This window comes from Serinus canaria, chromosome 21 (genome assembly GCF_022539315.1).
Source record: "Serinus canaria isolate serCan28SL12 chromosome 21, serCan2020, whole genome shotgun sequence".
Taxonomy (NCBI): Eukaryota; Metazoa; Chordata; class Aves; order Passeriformes; family Fringillidae; genus Serinus; species Serinus canaria.
Genome location: NC_066334.1, coordinates 1,212,427 through 1,233,798, shown reverse-complemented (window position 1 = coordinate 1,233,798; position 21,372 = coordinate 1,212,427). Strand labels below are relative to the sequence as shown.

Sequence of the window (21,372 nt, the reverse complement as noted above, 5' to 3'; positions counted from 1 at the left end):
GGGAAAAGGGCGTCAGCTCCGGGAGAAGTGCGCAGGCAGCGCGAAGGACAGCCCCGCCCGCTCCCGGCAGCCCGCGCGCGGCCCGGGGGCCTCGGAGCACGGCGGAACCATGCCCAAGTCCAAGCGGGACCGCAAAGGTGGGAGCGGGGCTTGCACCGAGTCACGGACTCCCTGACGGGCACATCCCTCTCCAGCCCCCTTCCCTACTCCCGTCCCCTTTTCCGTCGCTTTCTCATTCCTCGATCCCATCCCCTTCACAGTCTCCTTCCTGTCCCTTTCTCCGTCGTTTTCTCATTTCTCGGCCCCATCCATCGCCCCCTTCCCTCTCCCCTTTCCTATCCCTTGTCCTTTACCCGATCCCTATCTCCTTGCCCATCTCCGTTCCCTTCTCCATCACCATTCCCTCCCGGTCCCCTCTCCCGTCCTCCATTCCCACCTCCATCCCCACCGCTCCCTGACGCTCTCTCCGCTCCGCTCCCCGCAGTGTCCCTGACGCGGACGCCCCGCAAGGGGCTGGAAGCCAAGCAGGCGCTGATCGCCGAGGTGAGTCTGGCCCGGACCTGGGCCCCTGTCCCCTCCCCCTGTCCTGCCCGTTTCCCCCGCCCCCCGTGCCCGTCCTGGTCCCGGTAACGGCTCCCCCGCAGCTGCGGCGCTGTGTGGACACCTACAAGTACATCTTCGTCTTCTCCGTGGCCAACATGAGGAATAACAAGCTGAAGGATGTGCGGAACGCCTGGAAGCACAGCAGGTGGGCAGGGGGTGGTGCGGGGTGGGGGGATGCCCAAGGGGTGAGCTCCAGAGCTGACATCTTCCTCCTCCTCCTGCTCCTCCCGGGCAGGATCTTCTTCGGGAAGAACAAGGTGATGATGGTGGCGCTGGGCCGGGAGCCGAGCAGTGAGTACAAGGAGAACCTGCACAAGGTACCAGCTGAGCTTCCTCTGGGTGTCCTAAAGCTTAACCTGGTGCATTCCACACCCTGGAGAAACATCCTGGAATAACATCCTGGGGTCACTGGTCTGTTAACTGAATCCATCTGTGTCTTGTCAAGAGGGCTCTGTTGAGTGCAGCAGTGCAGTACTGAGCCCGTGCAAGTGAGTCCCTGCTGCTCCCAAATTGCCATGGATGCTCCTTTCTTCCAGGTCAGCAAACACCTGAGAGGGGAGGTCGGGCTCCTCTTCACCAACCGCACCAGGGACGAGGTGGATGAGTGAGTACCAGCCTGGCACAGCCTTTTTGTTGCCACAAAACCCCCACATTCCCCGCTGCTTCCCTTAGAGCAGGGATGGTCTCATGGGCCTTTCCCAGTCGTCTCTGTCAGCCCCTCCTGTGACAGCAGAAATCATGGAAGGGTTTGGGTTGGGAGTGACCTTCAAGCCCATCTCATTCCACCCCCTTGGGCACTTCCAGGGATCCAGGGGCAGCCACAACCTCCCTAAGTAGCACCAGATCCTGGGGAGGTCGTGCCCTAGTCCCTGTCTGAGCCCAGGGGTATTCCTCCCCCAGCTGAAGCTCCTGTTGCCCACCTCTGTCCCAGGTGGTTCTCCAGGTTCCGGGAGCTAGACTTTGCCCGTGCTGGGAACAAGGCTCCGTACGGGGTCAGCCTGGACACGGGGCCCCTGGAGCAGTTCCCCCACTCCATGGAGCCACAGCTGCGGCAGCTGGGGCTGCCCACGGCGCTGAAGAAAGGTACAGCAGGGCCAGACTGGGGTTTGGCTGTGCAGCTGGGATCCCTGCTGGACAGTGCTAAACACAGAGCAGGACTCGGGGCTGGAGAAAACCTAAGGGACACTTTTGTCCTTGTTGGGCTGGGGCTAGAACTCCTTCTATCCTTGTGCTGTTGTTCCCAAAGTCGTGTCAAAGGCTGAGTAAAGCCCCAGATTTCTGCGGAATGCCATCCTTTTCCAGCAGAAACAGCTCGGATTAACCCACTCAGGAACGAGGTGTGGGGTTTTGGAGCTGATCTCACCCATCTCCTTGGGGTTCTCTGATGCTGCATGGGAAGGTGTCAGCTCCGGGGTGGTGTTGGAGGGAATCCTGGCTCTGCCCCCACGTTCCAGGGGAGCCCCCAGTGCCTGGGATCCTATTTCCAGGGGTTTTGCTCTGCAGGAGTGGTGACGCTGCTTTCGGATTATGAAGTGTGCAAGGAAGGGGATGTTCTCACCCCAGAACAGGCCCGTGTGCTGGTGAGTAACACAGCAGCCCTGCTTCCTGACACAAAAGAATTCATTAACACATCCCCTAAACCCAGCAGCAATTATTTTGGTTCCTGCTTTGCTCCACTTCCCCCTGGAAGTGGAATTTACTGTTTTGCTAGGCTGGGCACAGAGACAGTAAAGCAGGAATGACAGATTTGTGTTCATTTGTGTCCTTTCCTAGAAACTCTTTGGCTATGAGATGGCAGAATTTAAAGTCACCATGAAGTTTCTGTGGAATTCTGAGACAGGAGACTTCCAGAAGCTCGTGGGAGATGTAGCAGAGGAGGAGGAAGAGGAGGATGATGATGATGATGATGGCAGCAATGAGGACTAACAGCTTGGCCACCAGACAGTTCTCTTTTAGGGACAAAATGAGGAGGATATTTCCCTCTCCTGGGTACACCTGGACTGGGATGATCTTTATAGAAAATGACCTAACTATGCTTTTTTTATATTTATATAAATATCTATGTGAAACTTCAGACAGTTGTTGCTGCTGTTGCTCCTGTTACTGATGGTGGATCCTGGGATCTGAAGAAATGCCAGCTCAAACATGAAAACTGGGCAGGAAGGGTGTAAATGTAGTGGAATTTTAATAGAGCCCAAAGGGAAAGATGCTGAGGGTTTGTTATTCTGACACAGAAGATACTTAGCTCAACCCTTGGAATTTTGCCTTATCCCTGGAAGTGTTCAAGGCCAGGCTAGATAGGGCTTGGAGCACCCTGGGATAGTGGAACGTGTCCCTGCCCAGGGCAGGGGGTGGAACAAGATGAGATTTAAGGACTGTTCAACCCAAACCATGCTGATACTCAGTGACTCAAAGTCCCCAAATGCTGCCAAAGAGATGACAGGTTCCAGGCACAGGTCAGAGATGGGCTCTGCACTAGAAAGAGGTTTTATTCTTATATGTAATTATTTAAGATTTCACATTAAAGCAGAACAGGGGCCTTCACCTCGTTAAGGTGTTAATTTTCCTGATCAGTTGAATCCTGAATCATGGGCTGTGCTGGGGGAGCTGAGGGGCTGGGAGGGGAGGACTAAGGCACGGGTGTGGATCCTACAAAGCTTCACTGATTCAGGAAAAACGTGCAGCCCTCCAGCCATGGACGGGAGGGCAGGGTGGGCAGCACCTCTCTCGAGTCTCCAGAGCCTGTGCTGGGTGTGCCAGCCTTCCCTCCCTAGCGGAAGTAGTTGGGGCAGTCGTGTGCACTCAGGTTCCAGGCCTCGTCGAACGCCTGCACCACGGCCGGCAGCAGGGGACCCTCCTCGCTGTAGTTGAGGTTCTGCTCCAGCTGCTCCAAGTTGGACATCCCAATGATCACTGCATCTCCAAGAGAACCCTGGGAACAGATGGGAGGTGTTGCTGATCTCAAAAGAAAGTTCACCTCCTGAGCCACTGCAGGCCAAACAAAACATTTCTTTCCACTAAAGAACATCCAGGAATTAAGCAACTGATACCACAAATTCTGCTCACCAGGCCAGGACATTCCCAAGTCACCCCAAATCCTCAGAAGCTGCCAAATCCTACTTTATGATGGGCTACAGGAACATTTAGAGAACATCAAGAATATTAAGCATTAGTTTCCTAGTCCAGTGGAAGGTAAATGTATGGGAAGCCAAGACCGCAGCAACTGGCACCTAAAATCTTCCACTTGAAGCTTCCAGTTCTGACCACATGGGAAAAGGCAGAGCTGTCTCACTCCTGCTGCCTGGCAGAGTCTGTACAGCAGTATTCACTTTGGAATGCCACAATCCCACAGGATTAAAAGACACCTACACTGAAATTTCTGTTTGTGAGTCATGGCAATAGTGCCCAGTGCTGGCAGCAGTGCCCAGTCAAGCTCTCACCTGCAGTTTGGAGTGGTTGTAGAGCCAGCGCAGTGCAGCAGATGCCAGGCTTGGTGCAGTGGAGCCATAAGCCTCTTTCAGAGCTTTTTCTACCAGTGCAATTCCCTCAAAATTGTGTTTTTTCCAGTACCTGCCAAAAAAAAAAAAAATCATCGTAATTGCCCTTGGGACCTCTAGTCAGTGGTACATCTATATTCCAATCAAAAGGCTTTCAGGAAGCCTCATACAACTCTTAGTAGCCTTGGAGAACTTCTGCAGTCTCCCTTGGGAGCTGTGAGGAAGCTGAGCCTAAAACCACCCTGCAGAGCTCAGTCACACACCACAGCCCCAGCCATGTGTGCTGACATAACCCCAAGCTTTGGTCAATTCTGCTTCCTCTCAGCTGACTATTAGAGTGGTTTTTTTCATGCAGTCGTTCCTGCTTGTCTGTCAACTCAGGACATACCTGTCCCTGTAAGCCTGAGCCCAGTCATTCCCAAAAAATCTCCCAGTGGGCTGGCGTGTGTCTTTGTCCTCGTACTTGTGCTTGCCGGTCAGCAGTCCCCCTGGGAGGGAAGGGAGCAGCAACTTTGGGGATGGGCTGGCTCTGCAGAGCCCCCATTCCTCAGAGCTCTGTCCCAAGGCCTTGTCCCTGTACCTGCCAGCGGGTTGTAGGCGTAGAAGCGTAGCCCAAAGTGCCTGAGACAGGGGAACAGCTCGGCCTCCACCTGGCGTGTGGTCGCGTTGTACATTCCCTGCATGGGTGGGAGACAGCCTCAGACAAGAGCTCAGGGCACAGCAGCTGCCTTTTCCCACCCTTCCCTGGCAAAATCCATCCTAGAGAGTGGCTTCAGGTCACACAAGGTGTTGATTTGCTTAGGAACAGACTCGCTGAAGGACTGCAAATAACTGAAGTTCCATGGCAGGGGAGTCACTGGCTCCAGCAATGAACACACTGAGCTATTTCTGAGCAGCGACCTCGCTCAGCTTCCTGAACTCCCTCACTGAAAGGGTGCTCAGGCCTTGGCAGGGGCTGTCCAGGGAGGTGTTGGAGTCCTCATCCCTGGAGGTATCCCAGCTGGGACTGGAAGTCTTTTCCAACCTCAATGACTCTGTGACTTCCCAGACTAACTGCAGCAGATTCCTTCTGTGTTTATATCTGGCACACTGGGCCTGGTGCTAGATTTGGGCAGCCCAAACCCAAGCTTCCCTGCTCACTCACCTGGTACACAGTTGGCATCACCCAGTTGTTGTACTTGCAGATGGTGCAGATTTCTGCAACCTCCCACGCGGCGTAGTTTGACAGGCCAAGCTCTTTAAACTTCCCCTGCAGAGGAAAAAAAGGGAATTCACTTCCAGTGTTTCAAAGTTCATCTGGACCCAGACAGCACAAGATGGGTACAGTGAAACAGACAGTCACCAAATTTTAGTCCAGAAGGGTTAATTTCTGTCTACCTTTTCTGACAGAATATGAATTATTAAGATGTGACAAAAATATTCCCCATTTTCTGTTCATTTGGAATTCACACCTTCTAGTTTAAATGATATAACCAGATAAATCAAACTCAGGAATTCTTTACCCATTACCAGCACTAATCTTAACCCAGACTGTTAACACGGCTGGAAGCAAAGTCCAGATGTTCCAAGAGCTCTCGGGAACAAAGTGCACCACATGAGCACATAATGAGCAGCGGCTGCTCAGCTCTGCCCTGTGCTCTGTCTCCTCTTCACAGAGCTGCACAAACCCAGCACTGCAGATGGGCACAACAAGCAGCCCTGGTTTAAAAAAAGCAGTGGGAAGGAGGGAATCAAGGATTGTCCAGGCTTGGACTCAGCACTTCACCTCTTTGTGCAGCTCGTTACAGGCATGCAGGGTTTCCTCCACCGGGGTGCCGTGGTCAGGAGCGTGGAGGTAGAAGAGCTCCACACTCCTCCTCTGCAGCCTCTCCAGGGACGTGTCCAGCTGGGAGCGCACGCTCTCCGGCTTCAGCGTCTTCCCATCCCACGGGTTGGCCTTGGTGGCCACTTCCACTGGCAGAGAGAGGAGGAATGAGCAAGGATGTTTCCACCTTGAGAAGGGGAGTGGGGATAAGTGGCGTAAGTGTTTGAGGTGTTTCAGGGAAGGTGCCTTTGCTCAGGAATCCCGTCAGCCTGGCAGAGGGGGCTCTTTTCTGCAGGGACGGAGGGCTTGCCCCAGGCAGGGAAGGTCTGCTCCTCAAGGTCTGGGGGTCAGCACTAGTACAGGGGTCCCTTCCCCGCAGGCATGGCATCAGCAGGGAAATCTCTTGTCCTAAGAGGATGGGCCTGGGGCAAGTCTGTTTTCCTCAAGGAGGGAGTCAGCTGGGCAGGGAAGAGCCCTCCCCTCAGGGAATGGACCCTGGGGAGAGCCCTTCTCCCTGGGAACGGCCTCAGACTGGCAGGGAAGACCCTTCCCTTTCCCCAGAGAAGTGCCATCTCCTCAGGGAGGGCATTAGCCTAACAGGGAAGACCCTGTTCCTCAGGGAACGAGTCCTGGGCAAGTCTCATCTCCTCAGGGGCAGTGTCAGCCTGGCAGAAGAGATGAGACCGTCTCCTCAGGGACGACCCTCCTCAAGGAAGAACCCTCTCCTCAGGGCACGGTTCCCAGCAAGTCCCCTCTCCTCAGGGAAATCCCTTCTCCTCAGGAAAGACCCCTCTCCTCACAGAAGGAGTCCTGGCCTGTCCTCCTCAAGGACAGTGCCAGCTTGGCAAAGCAGACCCTTCTCCTCAGGGGCAGCCCCCTCTCCTCAGACACGGGCCCCGAGGCAGTCCCTCTCCCCCGAGGGCAGCCCGCCCTCCGCCGCCCTACCGGGCTCGGTGCCGCCGGCCAGCAGCGCGCCCAGGATGCGCTCGGACTCGCCGCCCGCGTACATGAAGGCGGTGTCGACGAGGCGGTATCGGCGGCGCAGGAAGGCGCGGAGCAGCTCGGCGCTCGCCTCGGGCCCGGCTCGCCGGCCCATCTCCATAGCACCCAGCACTACCATGGGCCGGGCCGCACCGCCCGTCACCGCCGCCATCGCCGCCCGCGCCGCCATCGCGCCTGCGCGGCCCCGGCCCGGCCCGGCCCGCCCCGCCCCGCCCGGCTCCTCACACCCTCACACGGCGGGGCCGGGACCAGGCTCTCCGAGCTCGGGAAAAAAACAGCAACTTTGGGAAAGGCAGGGCTGGAAACCCGCGGGGAGCGTGGGGAAACGCAGCGACTTTGTGAAAAGGCTCGCTGATTTCACGCTGTGAAAAACTGCCGGTATCCAGCAACTTCCTGAGAAAGCGGCAGAGAAGCGGCGGGTTTGGGAGAGCGTTAAAGGAAACCCGGCAGGGTTTGCGAGAGCAGCAAAGGAAACTGGGCAGGGTTTGGGACAGCGGTGAAGGAAACCCGGCGGGTGTCTGAGGAGTTGTGGATTCGCAAAGAAAAACAGCCCAAGTTTCAAAAAGAGCAGGTTTTCAGGGAAAATACAGTTCCGAACTGCGTCGGTGAAGAGGCGAGTGCCGGTGCTGCGAGGACAGGTTGGGTTGATTTCGGCTTCTTTTATTTATTCTGCCCCCCGCTTTTTTTCCCCTTCTTCTTTTCTTCTACTTCTTTTTTCTTTTTTTTTTTTTTCTTCCCCTTCCATTTTCTTTTTTCTTTTCTTTTTTCTTCTTTTCCTTTTCTTTTTTTCTTTCATTTTATTTTTTTTTCCTTCCTCCTTCTTTTCCTTCTTTTTTTCCCTTCTCTTTCTTCTTTATTTCTTCTGTTTTCCTTTGAGCCCAGACGCTGCCAGGCTGGCAGCAAACCAAATAAAGGTGAATTATTTGCTAACGATCCATTTTTCCAACATGAGCCAGTACCCGGAGGAGCCCCAGACCTGTCCCTCCCACAGATCTTTCGTTCCCCAGTGTTATTAAATTTTCCCTGTGTTATTCTCTCTTCCCCAGCGTTATCCCGGCCGTTCCATGGCTGCGCGGCGCTGGAGGGGTCTCCCGTCTGGGAATCTCTCTGATTGTCCCAACGGCTCCCGCTGGATCATGGATGTGTTCCGTGAGTGTGCCCAGGACAGCTGGGATGTCGCCAGCATCGTCCTGGGGATGGGCTCCATCGGCTGCTTCATCGCCGCAGCCTTCCCGTGAGTACCGCTCCCAAATCCCCGGGGACCGCTCCCGAATTTCTGCGTATGGCTCCCAAATCCCTGGGGACCGCTCCCAAATCCCCGAGTACCGCCCCCACATCCCGGGCAGCCCTTCCCGGGGGATGGCAGACACCTTCTGGCAAGCACAAGGTGCCAGAATCATTAAATCTCCGCGGCAGGAGCAGCGAGGGCTCGGCAGATTTCGGGTGAGGGGAGCAGGCAGCACAGCCCCAGAGCCGCGGTGGTGGCCGCGGTGTTGCTGTGCTCGGCAGCCGGAATGTCCCACGTCCGGCACGTGCAGGGCCGGCAGGACAGGTCACACTGCAGAAGGAATGTCCCCAGGAGCCCTGGGGTACATGGAAGTGCTGACACAGGGGTGGCAGAGGGGCACGTGAGGAGTCACGGTTCTTTCTCAACCAGAGGGGAGGATCCTGCAGCTGGGATCATCCTCCCTGCTCCTCCCACAGGGCACTCGGTGAGCGCCGGTGGGGCTCAGGAGTTCTCCCTGGGGCCAGGGGAGCGTGTGGCCTTGCTTTTCGTCCCGTGACTTTGGTATCTACAGGAATCCTGGGGATGGCTCCCAGGTAGCGCTGAAGCAGCTGAGGTGATGTTTGTTCCCCTGCCCAATGCTCTGCAGGCAGTTCTACCAGGCCTGCAGAACGGGCATCATGGACCAGGCTCTCTCCATCTATTTCCTGCTGGGATGGCTGGGCGGAGACCTCCTCAACCTCGTCGGCTCCTTCCTGGCTGATCAGCTGCCCCTGCAGGTACCGGGCCGGCTCTCAAACACCCCAGCTCCAGGGAGGAGGGAGGGGCTGGCAGCTGCTTTATCCAGCACTGGGAGCCAGAGACCCAAACTGCCTGGGATGCTCCCTGTTTGCCCCCTAGCAATGCTTCCCTCTCCCATTCTGGGCTTGCTCCCCTTTCCCCTCTGGGTGTGGTCCGTTGTCTCCCTGGGGATGCTCCCTCCTTCTTCCCTGGGGATGCTCCCTCCTTCCTCCGTGGGGATGCTCCCTCCTTCCTCTCCGGGGATATTCCCTCCTTCCTCCCGGGAGATGCTCCCTTTTTCCCCTCTTGGTGTTTTCCCTTCTCTCCCAGGGATGCTCCCTTCTTCACCCCCAAGTTACTCCTTTCCCTCCCTCTGGGGCTGTTCCCTTCTCCACCCCGGGACACTCCCCTCTGCCCCAGGGACACTGGGAGAGCAGGGAGCAGCCCCATGGGACCCTCCCAGCCCCCCAGGTCCCCGTGGGTGTCCCCAGCACGTCCCCTCCCCGCAGGTGTACACGGCCATTTACTACGTGCTGGCAGACCTGGCCATGCTCTCCCTCTACTGCTACTACCGGGTGAAGAACGGGGGCAGAGCGTGTGAGTTGGGGATGGTGGGGCCTCTGCTCCCCTGGGCACTGGGAGCAGAGAGGGGGGGATTCCAGGGCACTCTGGGACCCAGGGTGATTCCAGGCACAGTTAGTAGATGATGCCTGTTATTGCTTGCTGGGTTGTTGGTTTGGGTTTTTTTTCCCTTGGATAATTTGAGCCCCTAGGAGAGTCAAAGCCAACAAACAGCTACAGGCTGGACCTGGGGCTTCTGCAGACCCTGCAACCCCCACCCCCCCCATGGTGTCCAGGCTGAAAACAACCCACCCGTGAGCCTCAGGGGGGACAGAAACAAATAAATCCCCCCCCCAGTTACAGGGTGACTCCACTTCAGAGCTGGGAATCACAGAGCTCCTGACTCGGGCAGTGCTGGAAGGGAAAGGGGGAAGTTTCCCCACTGTTTTAGGGCCAAAACTTGACAGGGAGGTTCCTGTCTGTTCAACTGGAGTGAAAAAGGAGCCTGAGCAGTTCTTGCAGGGTTTAAACAGACAGAGAAAACAGAAAATCCTCTTTCCAGCACTGCTGAACCCCAAACAGGCTCCTTGGGACTGGGGTGGCTGTTTAACTTGGTAAAGACATGTAAAGTTATTAGCCAGTTGGTTTTTGACTCATGAGGTACATGGTTTTGTTAAGCTGGAGAGCTTGCTTACTGAATATAATCACTAAAAATTACTGAAGAATAGTAAATTACTACTAACAAATAAGCCACAGCAGAGCTTGATCTGGCTGGGATTTGAGAGTGACTTAAGACAGTGAAATCTTCTAGTGGGGGAGATTCTATAGAGCCCTAAACCCAAAGAAACTGAGATAGGAGCAGTTTCCTCCCTGATAAGGTACAAATTGGGCACATCAGTGGGAGATAAATCACATCAGTCACCCACAGCAGCCACTGCCCCATCCCTTGGTGTGATAAGGGAGAGTTCAGAGGTTGCTCAGTCCCTTGGTGAGATAAGGGGGAGCTTGGAGGTTTCTTCACCCCAAGAGGGTCCTGGCAGCCCCAGGGCTGTTGGGGGTTGCTGGGCTCTCCCTGATCAGGCTCTGTCTGCCTCTCTGCAGTCCCTGCTCCCATCAATGCAGCCTTTGTGTTCCTCTCCGTGGGGTCCCTGTCCAGCCTCTCCCTCCTGGGCAGTGCCAGCACTGAGGATCCAGGGACTTTCAAGGGGAGGTCTCTGCTGTCAGCTCCTGGGAATGAGCTTGGACCAAAGGTGAGCCAGTTCCTAAATCTGGGAGATGGGATAGAGGTCTGGGTGGGGATGCCTTGCTGGGTGCTGTGATCCCAAAAAACCACCCTGGACCCTACCGCATGTTCTGGGGTTTGGGGCTGTTCCCATTTTAGTGCCAAATTGTTCTCCAGGAGACTCTTAGAGTGTGGGAAGATGGCACTGGAAAGAGAACTTTTTCAAAGATTCCTCCAAAATTCAGGAACAGTTTCCAGTAGGATTTCAGACATTTCAGGGCATTTTCACTGCAAATTTCAAGCACTTCTATGGACCTGCTCAAGAGTCAGCAAACCTCACATTTCCCACATCTTTTTTTGCAAACAGACTTGATCTCAGGTAGCTGCATAGGATAGACAGTCTCGAAAAAATGTGGTTCCTGTGTCCAGGAAATTTGTGGGACTTCTCCCCTTGAATTCTTCTTCCAGTTATCCCCATTTATATATATTACTGAAAATCAAACATGCAAGAAAGTGCAGCAGGGTAACTCAGTTGGCTGAAACTATCAGCGCGAGGAGGGGAGCGGGGCACACGCGGGGCTGGGTGTGGCCATGCTGGGGCTCTGAGCACTGGGGCTGTCCCGGTCCCTGTCCCCGCCCCTGCCTTGCAGACTTTCTCCAGCACTGAAGTCGTTGGATTCACCATCGGCTCCATCTCCTCCGTGCTGTACCTGTGCTCCCGAGTGCCCCAGATCCGCACAAACGTGAGTGCCCAGCCTGGGACCCCGGGGCTCTTCACCTGTCACTCCCAGAGGGCTGGGGGGGGGGCGTCTGTCTCCCTGGACAGGGGGGTGGTTCTCCTGTCTCCCTGGAGGGGGGTTCTCCTGTCTCCCTTGGAGGGGGGAGTTTCTCCTTTCTCCCTGGGGTTTTCCTTTTTCCTCTCTGCTCGGAGGTCCCAAGTCCCGTCTCTGATCATTCCATAAGGAACTACTTCTCTGTATTTATTTTTCTCCCCTCCCTTTAACCTACTAATATTTTGAGGGTGGGGCTTTCATTTTGTCTAATTTACAAGCCAAAGGGGAGCTAAAAGACTCTCAGCTCTGAGTCACCACTTCTCTTTTTTAATGCTGGGGGAGAGCATGATTAATAGTTGTAGAGAGATTTAGGAGAGCTGCGCCCAAGCTCCTGCCCTCTCCCTCTTTTCCCAGTACAAGAGGAAATCCACCAGCGGGGTCTCCTACTCTCTGTTTGCCCTGGTGATGCTGGGGAATTCCCTGTATGGCCTCAGTGTCCTCCTGAAGAACCCGGAGCCGGGCCAGGGCCAAGGTGACTACATCCTGCACCACCTGCCCTGGCTCGTGGGCAGCCTGGGCGTGCTGGCCCTGGACGTGGTTGTATCCTTTCCCCTGGGCTGGGATCCCATCCTGCCAGCCTGGCCTTGCAGGGAGTGGGGCGGGCAGGGCTGGGCAGGAGGGTGGGGTGGTGCTGCTCCCTGGCAGATCTGTGGTGCAGCCCCGGCTTTGCACTGAGCTCCCTGTGCTGTTCCCACCTCTCCTGGCACAATCTCGGGGTGCTGACACCATCCCCAGATCCCCCTGTGAGTGTGCAGAGCCTTGACCTCTCCCCAGATCTCCTTCCAGTTCCTGGCCTATCGGAAAGGACGGCCTGGCACCCTCGAGGAGAGGGGTGCTCTCCTGGGGGAGCCGGATGAGAGCCCAGAGAGCTGACAGAGGGACCTGCCCTGCAGGGAGAGGAGGAGGAGGAGGAGGATGCACATGAGGAAGGTGGCCTTAGTGCTGGGCAGACCAGCCCCTCCATCCTGGTGGCTCCTGGCAGAAGAGGCCCCAAGGGTGACACATTGTGCTGCTGAGGCAGTGGCAGAGGATGCTGCTGGGAACCTGGTGCCTCTGATACCAATGATGCTTTCAGGATAAAAGGGAATTTTTGGATACCTCAGTTGCTCTTCGCTGCTCTGGTGCCCCACAGCTGAGCCTGGTGACTGCTGTGTCTCCCAAGGGTGATCTGGAACTTCCTTGGTGCTGAAAAATGTGGGGAGAGCGTGAGTGGGGAGGGGACAGGGTGACTGACCTGCCACAGACACAACCCTGTGTCCTCACAGCTGCCCCCTCAGCTCCTTCTGGAAGACACACAGGGCTGGATCCAGTGGGGAAGGAGCAGCAGAACCAAAGTGTTCAGTCCACACCTAATTTAATTAGCATGGCTCACCCATCTATAAAACACATCTTTCCCCACCTGCCTCCCTTGGTTTCGTTTTGCTGCTTTACTTGGCAGCTCCTGCCTCTTTCCTAATGAGTCTTACAGCCCCATTCTCCGATTTCTCATTTTTTGCCTCACCCATGTTTTAATTGCGTGGATTCCTTGGGGAAGTTGCTCCACTGTGTTCCCCAGTAGAAGAGCTGCTTCTCTGCTTGCTCTGGTTTTCAGTTCCTGCCTTCTATCCTTGATGAATTTATCAACCTGACGAATTTATCCTCAGTTTGATGAATTTATCTTTAACCTGCTGAGTTTATCCCCAGCACTGCTGAGTTTATCTGCAACACTGACGAGTTTATCCCCCTCTGGGGGCCCTGAACTCAGCACAATGCTCCTCAAGCAGGGCAGGACAGGAAGCAGGGCTGGGAAAAGCTGTGTCCCCAGCAGGAGAGAGAGGAGGTGTAGCCAGGCTCCCTTCCATGGGCTGAGCTATTCCTGCTGGGGATGAGCAGCTCAGTCTCCCTGGGAAAATGAAGAAAACCAGCCAAAGCTTGGAGATCCTTCAGGAAAACGATCACAGCTTGGCCTTGTGAAAACAAGAGCTTTCCTTTTCCTGCAGTTCCTATCAGCTCTTCCTTTTGCTTCCTTTTCCCCTCTCCAGCTCCCTTACTGCTATCCAGCATTGTGTGCCTTGTGGCTTTAGCTCCATTATCATTAATTTATGATTTCTCAGCCAGTCCGTGACATTCATCCTTCCCAAGGAAGTTACTCTGCTTTGTCCTCTCATTGAGGACACCAATCCATGGGTCTCACATTAAATGGGATTCCAGCTGCTCAGTGCCCCCAAGCTGCAGCAGGAGGTTCATGGAAACACAAGCTGGGCCAGTTCTTGAGACTGACCCAGGTGCCTTCAGAAGGGAAATGTATTTTTTAGTCTCTCTGAGCCCCTTGAACCGAGGGAGTGAGTTTTCACTGGATTAATTCACAATTCTGCCCTTCCAGATTCACAGGCAAAGGGGCTGCTCACCTCGTCCTGAAGCAGCAGCATTTCCTGTCCTGTCTTTCCTTGGAATTGTAGAACAATTCATATCCTGTTTTAATCCAAACCACAAGCAAATCCCTCATCTCTGCCACTCACAACACTAAATAATTGTCACATACTGGCTTTTCCCAAACCTGGACAAAGAACCTCTGCCATAAGGAGGAAAGTGTGTGTATATCCATCCCTCCCTCCCTCCCTCCCTCCATCCCTCCCTCCCTCCATCCCTCCCATCCATCCATCCATCCATCCATCCATCCATCCATCCATCCATCCATCCATCCATCCATCCATCCATCCATCCATCCATCCAGCCATCCAGCCATCCATCCAGCAGCCAGCCATCCATCCAGCACCAGCCATCCAGCCATCCAGCCATCCATCCATCCAGCCATCCATCCATCCATCCATCCATCCATCCAGCCATCCATCATCCATCCATCCATCCATCCATCCATCCATCCATCCATCCATCCATCCATCCATCCATCCATCCATCCATCCATCCATCCATCCATCCATCCATCCATCCATCCATCCATCCATCCATCCCACAGTCTGCCCCACAGGTGCACCTGAAGCAGGGTTAGGTACAAAGCTGATTTACTTTCCTTGGGCTGGGCAGGATGGAGCAAGGTGAGCAGCTGCAGCCAGAGCTCACACACCCACAGCCACCTCAGGGTGGCTGCAATTCCTGAGGCTCTTCCCAAGGTTCCCATCCCTCCCAGTCACTGCTGCAACCCTGTCCCCGTGTTCAGGATTTTGCAGAGGCAAATGTTCAAGCAGAAAAGGCTGAGCAGGAGCAACCCCTGCTGAAGGAGAGGGTAACTGAGAACCTCAGCAGGTCTCCCCATCCCAGGCTCCAGAGCTCACACGAACATCTCCAGCTTCAGGAAGGTTTGTGTTGGGACAGAACTGTGAGCCGGCAGCCAAATCCCAGAACGTTCCCTGGGGGATCCCAGCCTTTCCCAGGCTGTGTCCCACAGGAGCTCCTGCAGGCTCTGGGTGAGCTCCATGTGCAGGAGTCTGGGTGGGACACAGGTCATGGTACAGAAGCAAACTGGAGCACATTAATTAATCCCTGTTAATGCCAACAGCCCCCACTGGCAGAAGGTCAGGCAGGGCACTTCCCAGAGCCAGGGGCAGGAGGAGCCCAGCAGATCTTTCTGTGCTTCCCCAGGATTCACCAACCACAGCTTGCAGCAGGCAGGGAACCCAAAGCTGTGCCCGGTCCCTTTGCCCACCAAGAGCTCAGGAGGGGACGCTGGGGGAGGGTCACAGGTGACACAGGGACCAGGGAGGAGCTTTTGGGTCAGCAGGGATGGGAGGAACCATCCACCCTGGCACAGCTCCTCTGCCCAGGGCTGGACACAGGAGGCCCCAGGCTGCTTTCAGCACAGCTGGGCAGGCCCTTCTACCCCGGACACAGCTGCACATCCATGTGCTGGGTGCCTGGAGCACCAAACCCAGCACCCTGGAAGGGCAGCAAAGTAACACAAGCCAAAGAGCAGAGGGACATCACAGCCCCTTCCAGACAAACATTTCTGGATGTGGGACAAAACACAAACCCCAAGTAACCCTGCAAGGAAGGGAAGAGAAACAAGGAGGACACGAGCACACAAACATCTTCCTGGGATTTTTTTTTTGTTGTTTTTATTGTTTTAGTCTTTTTTTTTCTTTTATTTTTTTCCATTTTTTAGTATGGAGGCTCAAGTATCAGATGTAGATTCAATTTAAGCTTTACAAAAAAAACAAAAAATCAAAACAAAAACCCTTTTTGCATTCCATAAAAATTGACAGAAAAGCGCCTTGGAACCAGGCTATAGAAGAGCAGAACTTTCAGCAGGTCTCGAAATCACCATCTCCTGCACATCTGGGTTACTCAGTATTGTACAACCCCCAGGAACACCCTCTCTTCCCTCCCTCCCTCCAGCCAGCCCCTGTGCCCAGCCCCCAAACATACGTGGAATAGATTTTTCTTTTTTTTTTTTTTTTTTTTGTTTTTCCAGTTCTTCCTCTTTCACACACCACAGTATTTAATAAATTTTTGTTTTACATTTTTTACACCAATGTAACAAAAGGCAGGAGGGGTGAGGGAGGAAAAGACAAACAATGATCTGTGGTGATGCATATAAATGGGGGAGGGTGGGAAAGGGGGGAGGAGAAAAAAAATAATACATGGACTTCTACAGGAACATAGCCTAAGTCTCAATAGTAAAATGTGGTGCAAAGTAGGCCTCAGAGACTGAAAAAGTTTGTACAGCTTTATTCATGGGGAGAGGATGGCGCTGCATGGAGAGTATTGGATGCAAATTGTGAAGTGACCAACAGAAAAGGGCGGGGATGATCCTCTAGGAAAGGAATCTAACGAGTGCATGGCATGGCTGGTTAGCACTGACAGGACTTTAACTTTGCTGCTTCCTCTTCAAAGCCTCCACCAGGTCGTTTTTAAGAGCTTCTTGTTTTGATTTGTCTGCAAAAGTCTGCACAGACCTGTGGGGAAGAAGGAAAGGGGGGTCAGAGGCAGTGCAAGGCAGGGAAGGGCTGGGAGCAGTCCTGGGAGTCAGGAGGAAGGAGAAGCCCCTGAGCCCAGGCTCAGCTCTGCCCGCTGGAGCCCGGGAAGCAGAAGTGACCACTCCATGAGAACACAAAGCAAAACTCACTCTGGCAAGGAAGGCACCAAAGGCTTCCCCAGCAGCTCTGCTCAGCCCCGGCTGCCGCAGGGAGAGTCCCAAGGTTTCTGTTACAGACTGCGGAAGCCCAGCGTCCCACAGCCAGGGGGGTTACAGCTCCTGCTGCCCCCAGGTCCAGGAGTTAGCTCCTGCTGCCCCAAAGCCCCAAGAAAACCCAGCCCCAGCCGGGGAAGGGCCGGGCTGGGGAGCTCTGACCCTTCTGCTCACCCAGGGTCACCTCGGAACCCCGCCAGCCTTTGTGGCGCTGGGAAAAGCAGCTGGAGGTTCTGCTCTCAAATCTGCCTTTTTTTGTACCTTCCCTAAGGAATGAGTGATCAAAGCAGCTGAAGAACAGAGACACTGTCAAAAGGTTATTGCAGGGATTCCCTTTGCCTGAAAGTACAGAGGAAAAGCTCCATCTTTCAGGAATCACCTGGGATCACTGCCCTGGGAGATGCCTGTAGAGGAACCTCTGATTTCAATAAGACAATAAGAAATTTCCACTTTTAAAAAGGCCCCTTTTAAATAAATCGATAGAATGGGTTCTATCCAGGACCAAACTTTTCCAAAGTGCCTACCACAGAGAAATGGTAGGATTCCTCCCCACCTAAACCACATTTCACAGCCTTTACAGCACCTGGGACAGTGCAAGATTTCCCTGCCCATGGCAGGGGGTTGGAACTGGATGAGCTTTAAGGGCCCTTCCAACCCAAAGCAGTCTGGGACTCTGTGATTCAGAGCAACCTCATTCTCCCTGGTTGCTGTCTCCTGTAAACAAGGCTGCTCTTTGTGGTGGTGATTTTCCAACCATTTTTGTAACAGTATTTCCATTGTCTTGTCTCTGGAGACTTCTGCTGCTTTAATAAAAACATACACATTTACATTTGCATTTGTCATAGGCTGGAGAAGTGGTTCTTGGCCACTATCAACAAATAGTGAGTTTCCCCCTTCGTCAGCTGAATGTGTTTGAAACAACATCTGTAGCTGGTTAGGAACCGGAGTGGAAGGTTAAGGAGGCTCAGGGTTAGTCACTGCCCTGACACTCAGAGCTCCAGAGCAAAGGAGCACAGCACCAGATCCCTCTGGAGGCTGTGCAGAGCACGAGCAAGGGGAGGCTGGCCATGTCTGAGTGAGCTTGAGCAGGACTGTGTCTCAAGCTCCAAGGAAGCTCAAACTCCACCAGGCTCACGGGGAAGGTGTGTAGGTGAGCACACCTTTACTCTGTAGTCATGGGAAGAACCAGAATGGTTTTTTTCCCAAACTGTGACACTCCCAAGATTTCATTCTGCAGGGAGTACACTGGGATTACAGGGAATTTCTTCATGAAGTGGTGTACCACAGGTGTAAAGAACTGCTGGTGCCCAAGGGACAGAGTCCTGGGGCTGCTGGATTGAATCAGCCCAATCCCACAGCACTCCAGGCACAGGACCACGTGCTCCTTTCCTGCTCCCAAGACAGAGTGCAAAGTGGTAAATCCTGCCCCAGTTCCGAGAGTGAGGATTCCATGAGGGAGGAGAGAACACTGAAAACAAGAACCCCAGCACTGAGCCAGAGCCAGGTGGCTGGACTGGCTGCTCCCTGCAGGATTAGGGGTTAGTTCTTCCCGTTACCATGCAGGGGCTGGTGGTGAGTCCTGGTTTAGTGCTGGCTCACACCTCACAGGCAGCAGGGGTACCTGGATTGGTTTAGTTATCAGGCTGGATGTAGATCTGGCGCTGGGTCAACACTTGAGAAAGTTCCCTCTGCAACTGCTTATACTTTTGGTTGTCAGGAATAGCATCGATAGATCTACAGAGAGCAGTGGGAAACCAGGGAGCAAACAGGGAAAAGAACAGTCAGAAGAACTTGGTAACACAGAGCTGGGGCTCTGGGAACCTCCAGGGAGGAGAAGGGGACACACACAGGTAAGAAGGAGCAGGGAGAGGCTGGAGGAGCCAGGGGCTCTGGGTGGTTCCATCACAGGCTGCACACAGGGCCAGGACTCTGAGGGATGGGGAGACAAAGCAGAGATCCAACCTTGCTCAAGGCAACATTCACCAGAGAAAGGCTCCTTTACAGATTCCCTCTGGTGCTAATTAAAGCTTCCTGGCTAAACCCTGCTCAGCACAAAGGAAACTGAGGCTGTTCTGACCCGGGCTTGGGGCAGAAGCCAGAACCCCTCCCACAGGTCCTGCTGCTCCCTCTGCCCATACAGCAGCACCAATATTTAATTAGCACCATTTCTCTCTCTTCTTCCACATCTCAGTGTATGAGGGAAGAGCAGAGCATTTATTTGTGCCCTTTGGTTATTCTACATTACCACACTGTGCTGGGAGGTCTCTCTGTACTTCACAATGAAGTGATTTGGCATCACATGTGAGCACAAGAATGACCAGCGTGGGATTTCCATGTCCAATTCCTGTCCAGGAATGAGCAGGGGCTGAACAGCACAGCACAGTTTCCCCACAGAAAGGCACAGGGGATTTAATCTCTTCTCATACACTGTATTTTGACCAGTAGTGTTGAGAGAAAGAGAGAATTTAAAACAAAGTCTAAACACCAAAACCACTCACGTAATGACTTAATTCTGGGACTATTTTTAGGGACAGCAGAAAGAGAAGACAGTATCTAAGGACTGTGAAGAATAAAACTAATGAAAAATAATCCAAAAATACAAGTGTTAGTTGGACTGTTTTGCTCCTGGTGAGGGAGCAAGGGATTAAAACATTGCTTCAGATTTCTGCAGCAGAAGAGTTCCCTGAACTCCACACAACAAAAATTCTCCCACAGCACAGGAAGGGGAAAACCAAGCAGCTCAAGGCTGGGGTGGCACTGCAGGGATGCAAAGGGTCCCCCACCCACTGCAGGTCCCTTACCTCAGCCCATTAACGATGTCCTTTGTCTTTCCAAAATAAATCTCATTCAGTGTACTTCTGATTTTGTTTTCCATGTCCTGGAAAAGAAAGTAGCACAGCAGCTCTTCAGTGCCCTCAGCTGTCTGCAGGGATGCTGCAGCACCAGGCTCTCTCTGAGCACAGCCCCTGGAGCATTGCCAGCACTCTGACCCCACAAACCCCTGGGCCCCAGCCCCTGCTCCCATCCCAGCACTGGGGCTTTGTCACTGTCATGTTTTCTGAAAAATTCCTTCGCCAGGATTCTTCTCCTGGGAAGCTGAGAAGCCTCAGAGAAAAAGGAAAATAACAATTATCTGATTGCTTCTCCTGTGTTTTGCTGCTTTGGAATGAGGTTGGAGATTGTTTATCCAACAGGTCATTGTTTGATTGGTTTAATGTGAATTGTTTTGATTTAATGACCAATCACAGCCAGGCTGTGTCGGGACTCAAAGCAGTCAGGAGTTTTTCATTATCATTCTTTGTTAGCTTCTGTCTGTATCCTTTCTCTGTTCTTTAGTATAGTTTTGGTATAGCATTCTTTAATAGAAGTACAAAAAATAATAAATTAGCCTTCTAAGAACATGGAGTCAGATTCTCAATTCCTCCTTCATCCTGGGGACCCAGCAAACACCACAGGGCTTTGTTCCTGCTCTCGCCTCCCAGCCCATCTCTCCAGCTATGGGAGCTCCCTGACCACGAGAGGGCAGCTTCTCTCCAGCTCTGCACAGGAGGAAAATGCACCACCCCAACCTCCCCGTGCGGCTCCCGGGCCCTGGAGGGGCTCCAAGAGCTCAGCCAGCCCTTCAGGATAACCAAGAGCCCAGAGCTCTGTGCTCAGGGGTGACTTTGAATTCTTGACTTGCTCTTTACAGCTGCACGAAAGAGCTCTGAGAGAGATCTTGTAACAAAGCAGCTTTTTTTTCATTGCTTTCACTCAAGCAAACAACTTTAAAAAGGAATCCAGAAAAAAGTAGCTGCCTTTCTTTAATTTCCCAGTTCCCTAAAACAGCATCAGAGTTGAGAATTTCCTCCTTTCTTGGCTACAACAATGAAAATCTGGAACACCTTCAGTCAGGACAGTGCAGTGAAATAGCAAAGTGGTGCTACACCTTCTGAGCAGCTCCAGTCCTTGTGCTGAGCTTCCAGGACTGAGAGCTGCCACCAAACCCAGTTCCAGGGGGTTTAAAACACTTGATACACACTGAACTTTCAGTCCAAGGGGCAGTGCTGTGTAGCAACCTGACTTGAAATAATTCTCCCCACAAGTGGCTGCAAAAGCAAATCTGAGGGTAGGAAGTTGTTCCTTGCTGCTGAGGAAGGGAACACCCATTTTCCAGGAAGTCACTGCAGTGCTGAGCAGGAGACAAGGGGCAGAGGGTGGCTTTGTACCCACAGACAGCTGGGAGGGATGGAAGGGGCAGCACTGAGCCACCACACACCCAGCAACAACAGGAATGAGTAAGTTGTAAAGAAAAACACAACAGAACTCTGAGGAATGGGAGCAAACGTGGGCAGAGGAGCCTGCACTCACCTCTACCAAGCGCCCGATGTTGGCTATGTGTGGGGAAGAGTCACTCACAGTCTCATCCTTCTCCATCTGCAAAGGCAAGCACAGATCCATCCATTACAGGGAACTGGGGCAGGGCAGGGCCCAGCAGGGCTGGGAGAGGGGGAGTCACCAACTCCCCCATGTGCAAACACAGGAGAAGGTGCTGAGAAACTCCCAGCACTCAGCACAGGCACACGCTGGCAATGGAGACGTGGCGGAATAAAAAGCCAGGAATGGCAAAGAGCCCCTGCTGCAGACAGGCCCCACAAGAGCCATCCCTCCCCAGCACAGAACAGCCAAGTGTCCTCTGCAGGAGAAACTCAGAGCTGGAACAACTCAGGAGTGCAGTGAC

At 53.6% G+C, this 21,372-nt stretch overlaps 4 protein-coding genes across 6 annotated transcripts in view; 2 read left to right on the top strand and 2 right to left on the bottom strand.

Annotated features, from left to right (window-relative positions):
- Positions 1-48: 48 nt before the first annotated feature.
- Positions 49-2,677, top strand: MRTO4 (MRT4 homolog, ribosome maturation factor). The gene is made up of 8 exons (XM_009099605.3): positions 49-137; positions 485-543; positions 645-748; positions 839-920; positions 1,140-1,207; positions 1,535-1,686; positions 2,107-2,183; positions 2,377-2,677. Exons 1-8 carry the CDS (start codon positions 110-112, stop codon positions 2,527-2,529), a joined length of 723 nt encoding a protein of 240 aa, XP_009097853.1. The 5' UTR covers positions 49-109; the 3' UTR covers positions 2,530-2,677.
- A 383-nt stretch (positions 2,678-3,060) lies between these two features.
- On the bottom strand, positions 3,061-7,090 carry AKR7A2 (aldo-keto reductase family 7 member A2). Its single transcript, XM_009099619.4, has 7 exons — positions 6,850-7,090; positions 5,866-6,053; positions 5,245-5,349; positions 4,681-4,777; positions 4,489-4,588; positions 4,044-4,173; positions 3,061-3,535 (listed from the first exon to the last, which is right to left on the bottom strand). The coding sequence occupies exons 1-7, from the start codon at positions 7,073-7,075 to the stop codon at positions 3,374-3,376; spliced, it is 1,008 nt and encodes a 335-aa protein (XP_009097867.4). The 5' UTR covers positions 7,076-7,090; the 3' UTR covers positions 3,061-3,373.
- Positions 7,091-7,104: 14 nt separating this feature from the next.
- On the top strand, positions 7,105-12,624 carry SLC66A1 (solute carrier family 66 member 1). 2 transcript variants are annotated; one of them, XM_018924700.3, is made up of 8 exons: positions 7,105-7,519; positions 7,953-8,140; positions 8,781-8,910; positions 9,421-9,508; positions 10,574-10,722; positions 11,345-11,437; positions 11,882-12,067; positions 12,302-12,624. In XM_018924700.3, exons 2-8 carry the CDS (start codon positions 7,971-7,973, stop codon positions 12,398-12,400), a joined length of 915 nt encoding a protein of 304 aa, XP_018780245.1. In that variant the 5' UTR covers positions 7,105-7,519; positions 7,953-7,970; the 3' UTR covers positions 12,401-12,624. The 2 variants fall into 2 exon arrangements, with proteins under 2 accessions (XP_018780245.1, XP_009097854.2); XM_009099606.4 differs by having other exon boundaries at positions 7,105-7,544.
- Positions 12,625-16,176: 3,552 nt separating this feature from the next.
- Positions 16,177-21,372, bottom strand: part of CAPZB (capping actin protein of muscle Z-line subunit beta) — a 59,539-nt gene continuing 54,343 nt past the window's right edge. Inside the window, exons 7-10 of one of the 2 annotated variants that reach the window (XM_030231216.2) lie at positions 21,003-21,068; positions 19,454-19,530; positions 18,274-18,386; positions 16,177-16,419 (exon numbers count right to left, since the gene is read on the bottom strand). In XM_030231216.2, coding sequence (XP_030087076.1) covers positions 18,284-18,386; positions 19,454-19,530; positions 21,003-21,068 — 246 coding nt within the window. In that variant the 3' untranslated portion in view covers positions 16,177-16,419; positions 18,274-18,283. The remainder of the gene's footprint in view (positions 16,420-18,273; positions 18,387-19,453; positions 19,531-21,002; positions 21,069-21,372) is intronic. The other variant, XM_030231217.2, reaches the window with a different exon arrangement.

Excerpts from the sequence above, each read along its gene's own strand:
- MRTO4 (XM_009099605.3), top strand. The coding sequence starts at position 110 with ATGCCCAAGTCCAAGCGGGACCGCAAAG. Across the intron at positions 138-484 it reads GTCCAAGCGGGACCGCAAAG|TGTCCCTGACGCGGACGCCC; the intron begins GTGGGAGCGGGG and ends CGCTCCCCGCAG. Across the intron at positions 544-644 it reads AGCAGGCGCTGATCGCCGAG|CTGCGGCGCTGTGTGGACAC; the intron begins GTGAGTCTGGCC and ends GCTCCCCCGCAG.
- AKR7A2 (XM_009099619.4), bottom strand. The coding sequence starts at position 7,075 with ATGGCGGCGCGGGCGGCGATGGCGGCGGTGACGGGCGGTGCGGCCCGG. Across the intron at positions 4,589-4,680 it reads CGCCTACAACCCGCTGGCAG|GGGGACTGCTGACCGGCAAG; the intron begins GTACAGGGACAA and ends CTTCCCTCCCAG. Across the intron at positions 4,174-4,488 it reads GCTCAGGCTTACAGGGACAG|GTACTGGAAAAAACACAATT; the intron begins GTATGTCCTGAG and ends TTTTTTTGGCAG.
- SLC66A1 (XM_018924700.3), top strand. The coding sequence starts at position 7,971 with ATGGCTGCGCGGCGCTGGAGGGGTCTCCCGTCTGGGAATCTCTCTGAT. Across the intron at positions 8,141-8,780 it reads TTCATCGCCGCAGCCTTCCC|GCAGTTCTACCAGGCCTGCA; the intron begins GTGAGTACCGCT and ends AATGCTCTGCAG. Across the intron at positions 8,911-9,420 it reads CTGATCAGCTGCCCCTGCAG|GTGTACACGGCCATTTACTA; the intron begins GTACCGGGCCGG and ends CCCTCCCCGCAG.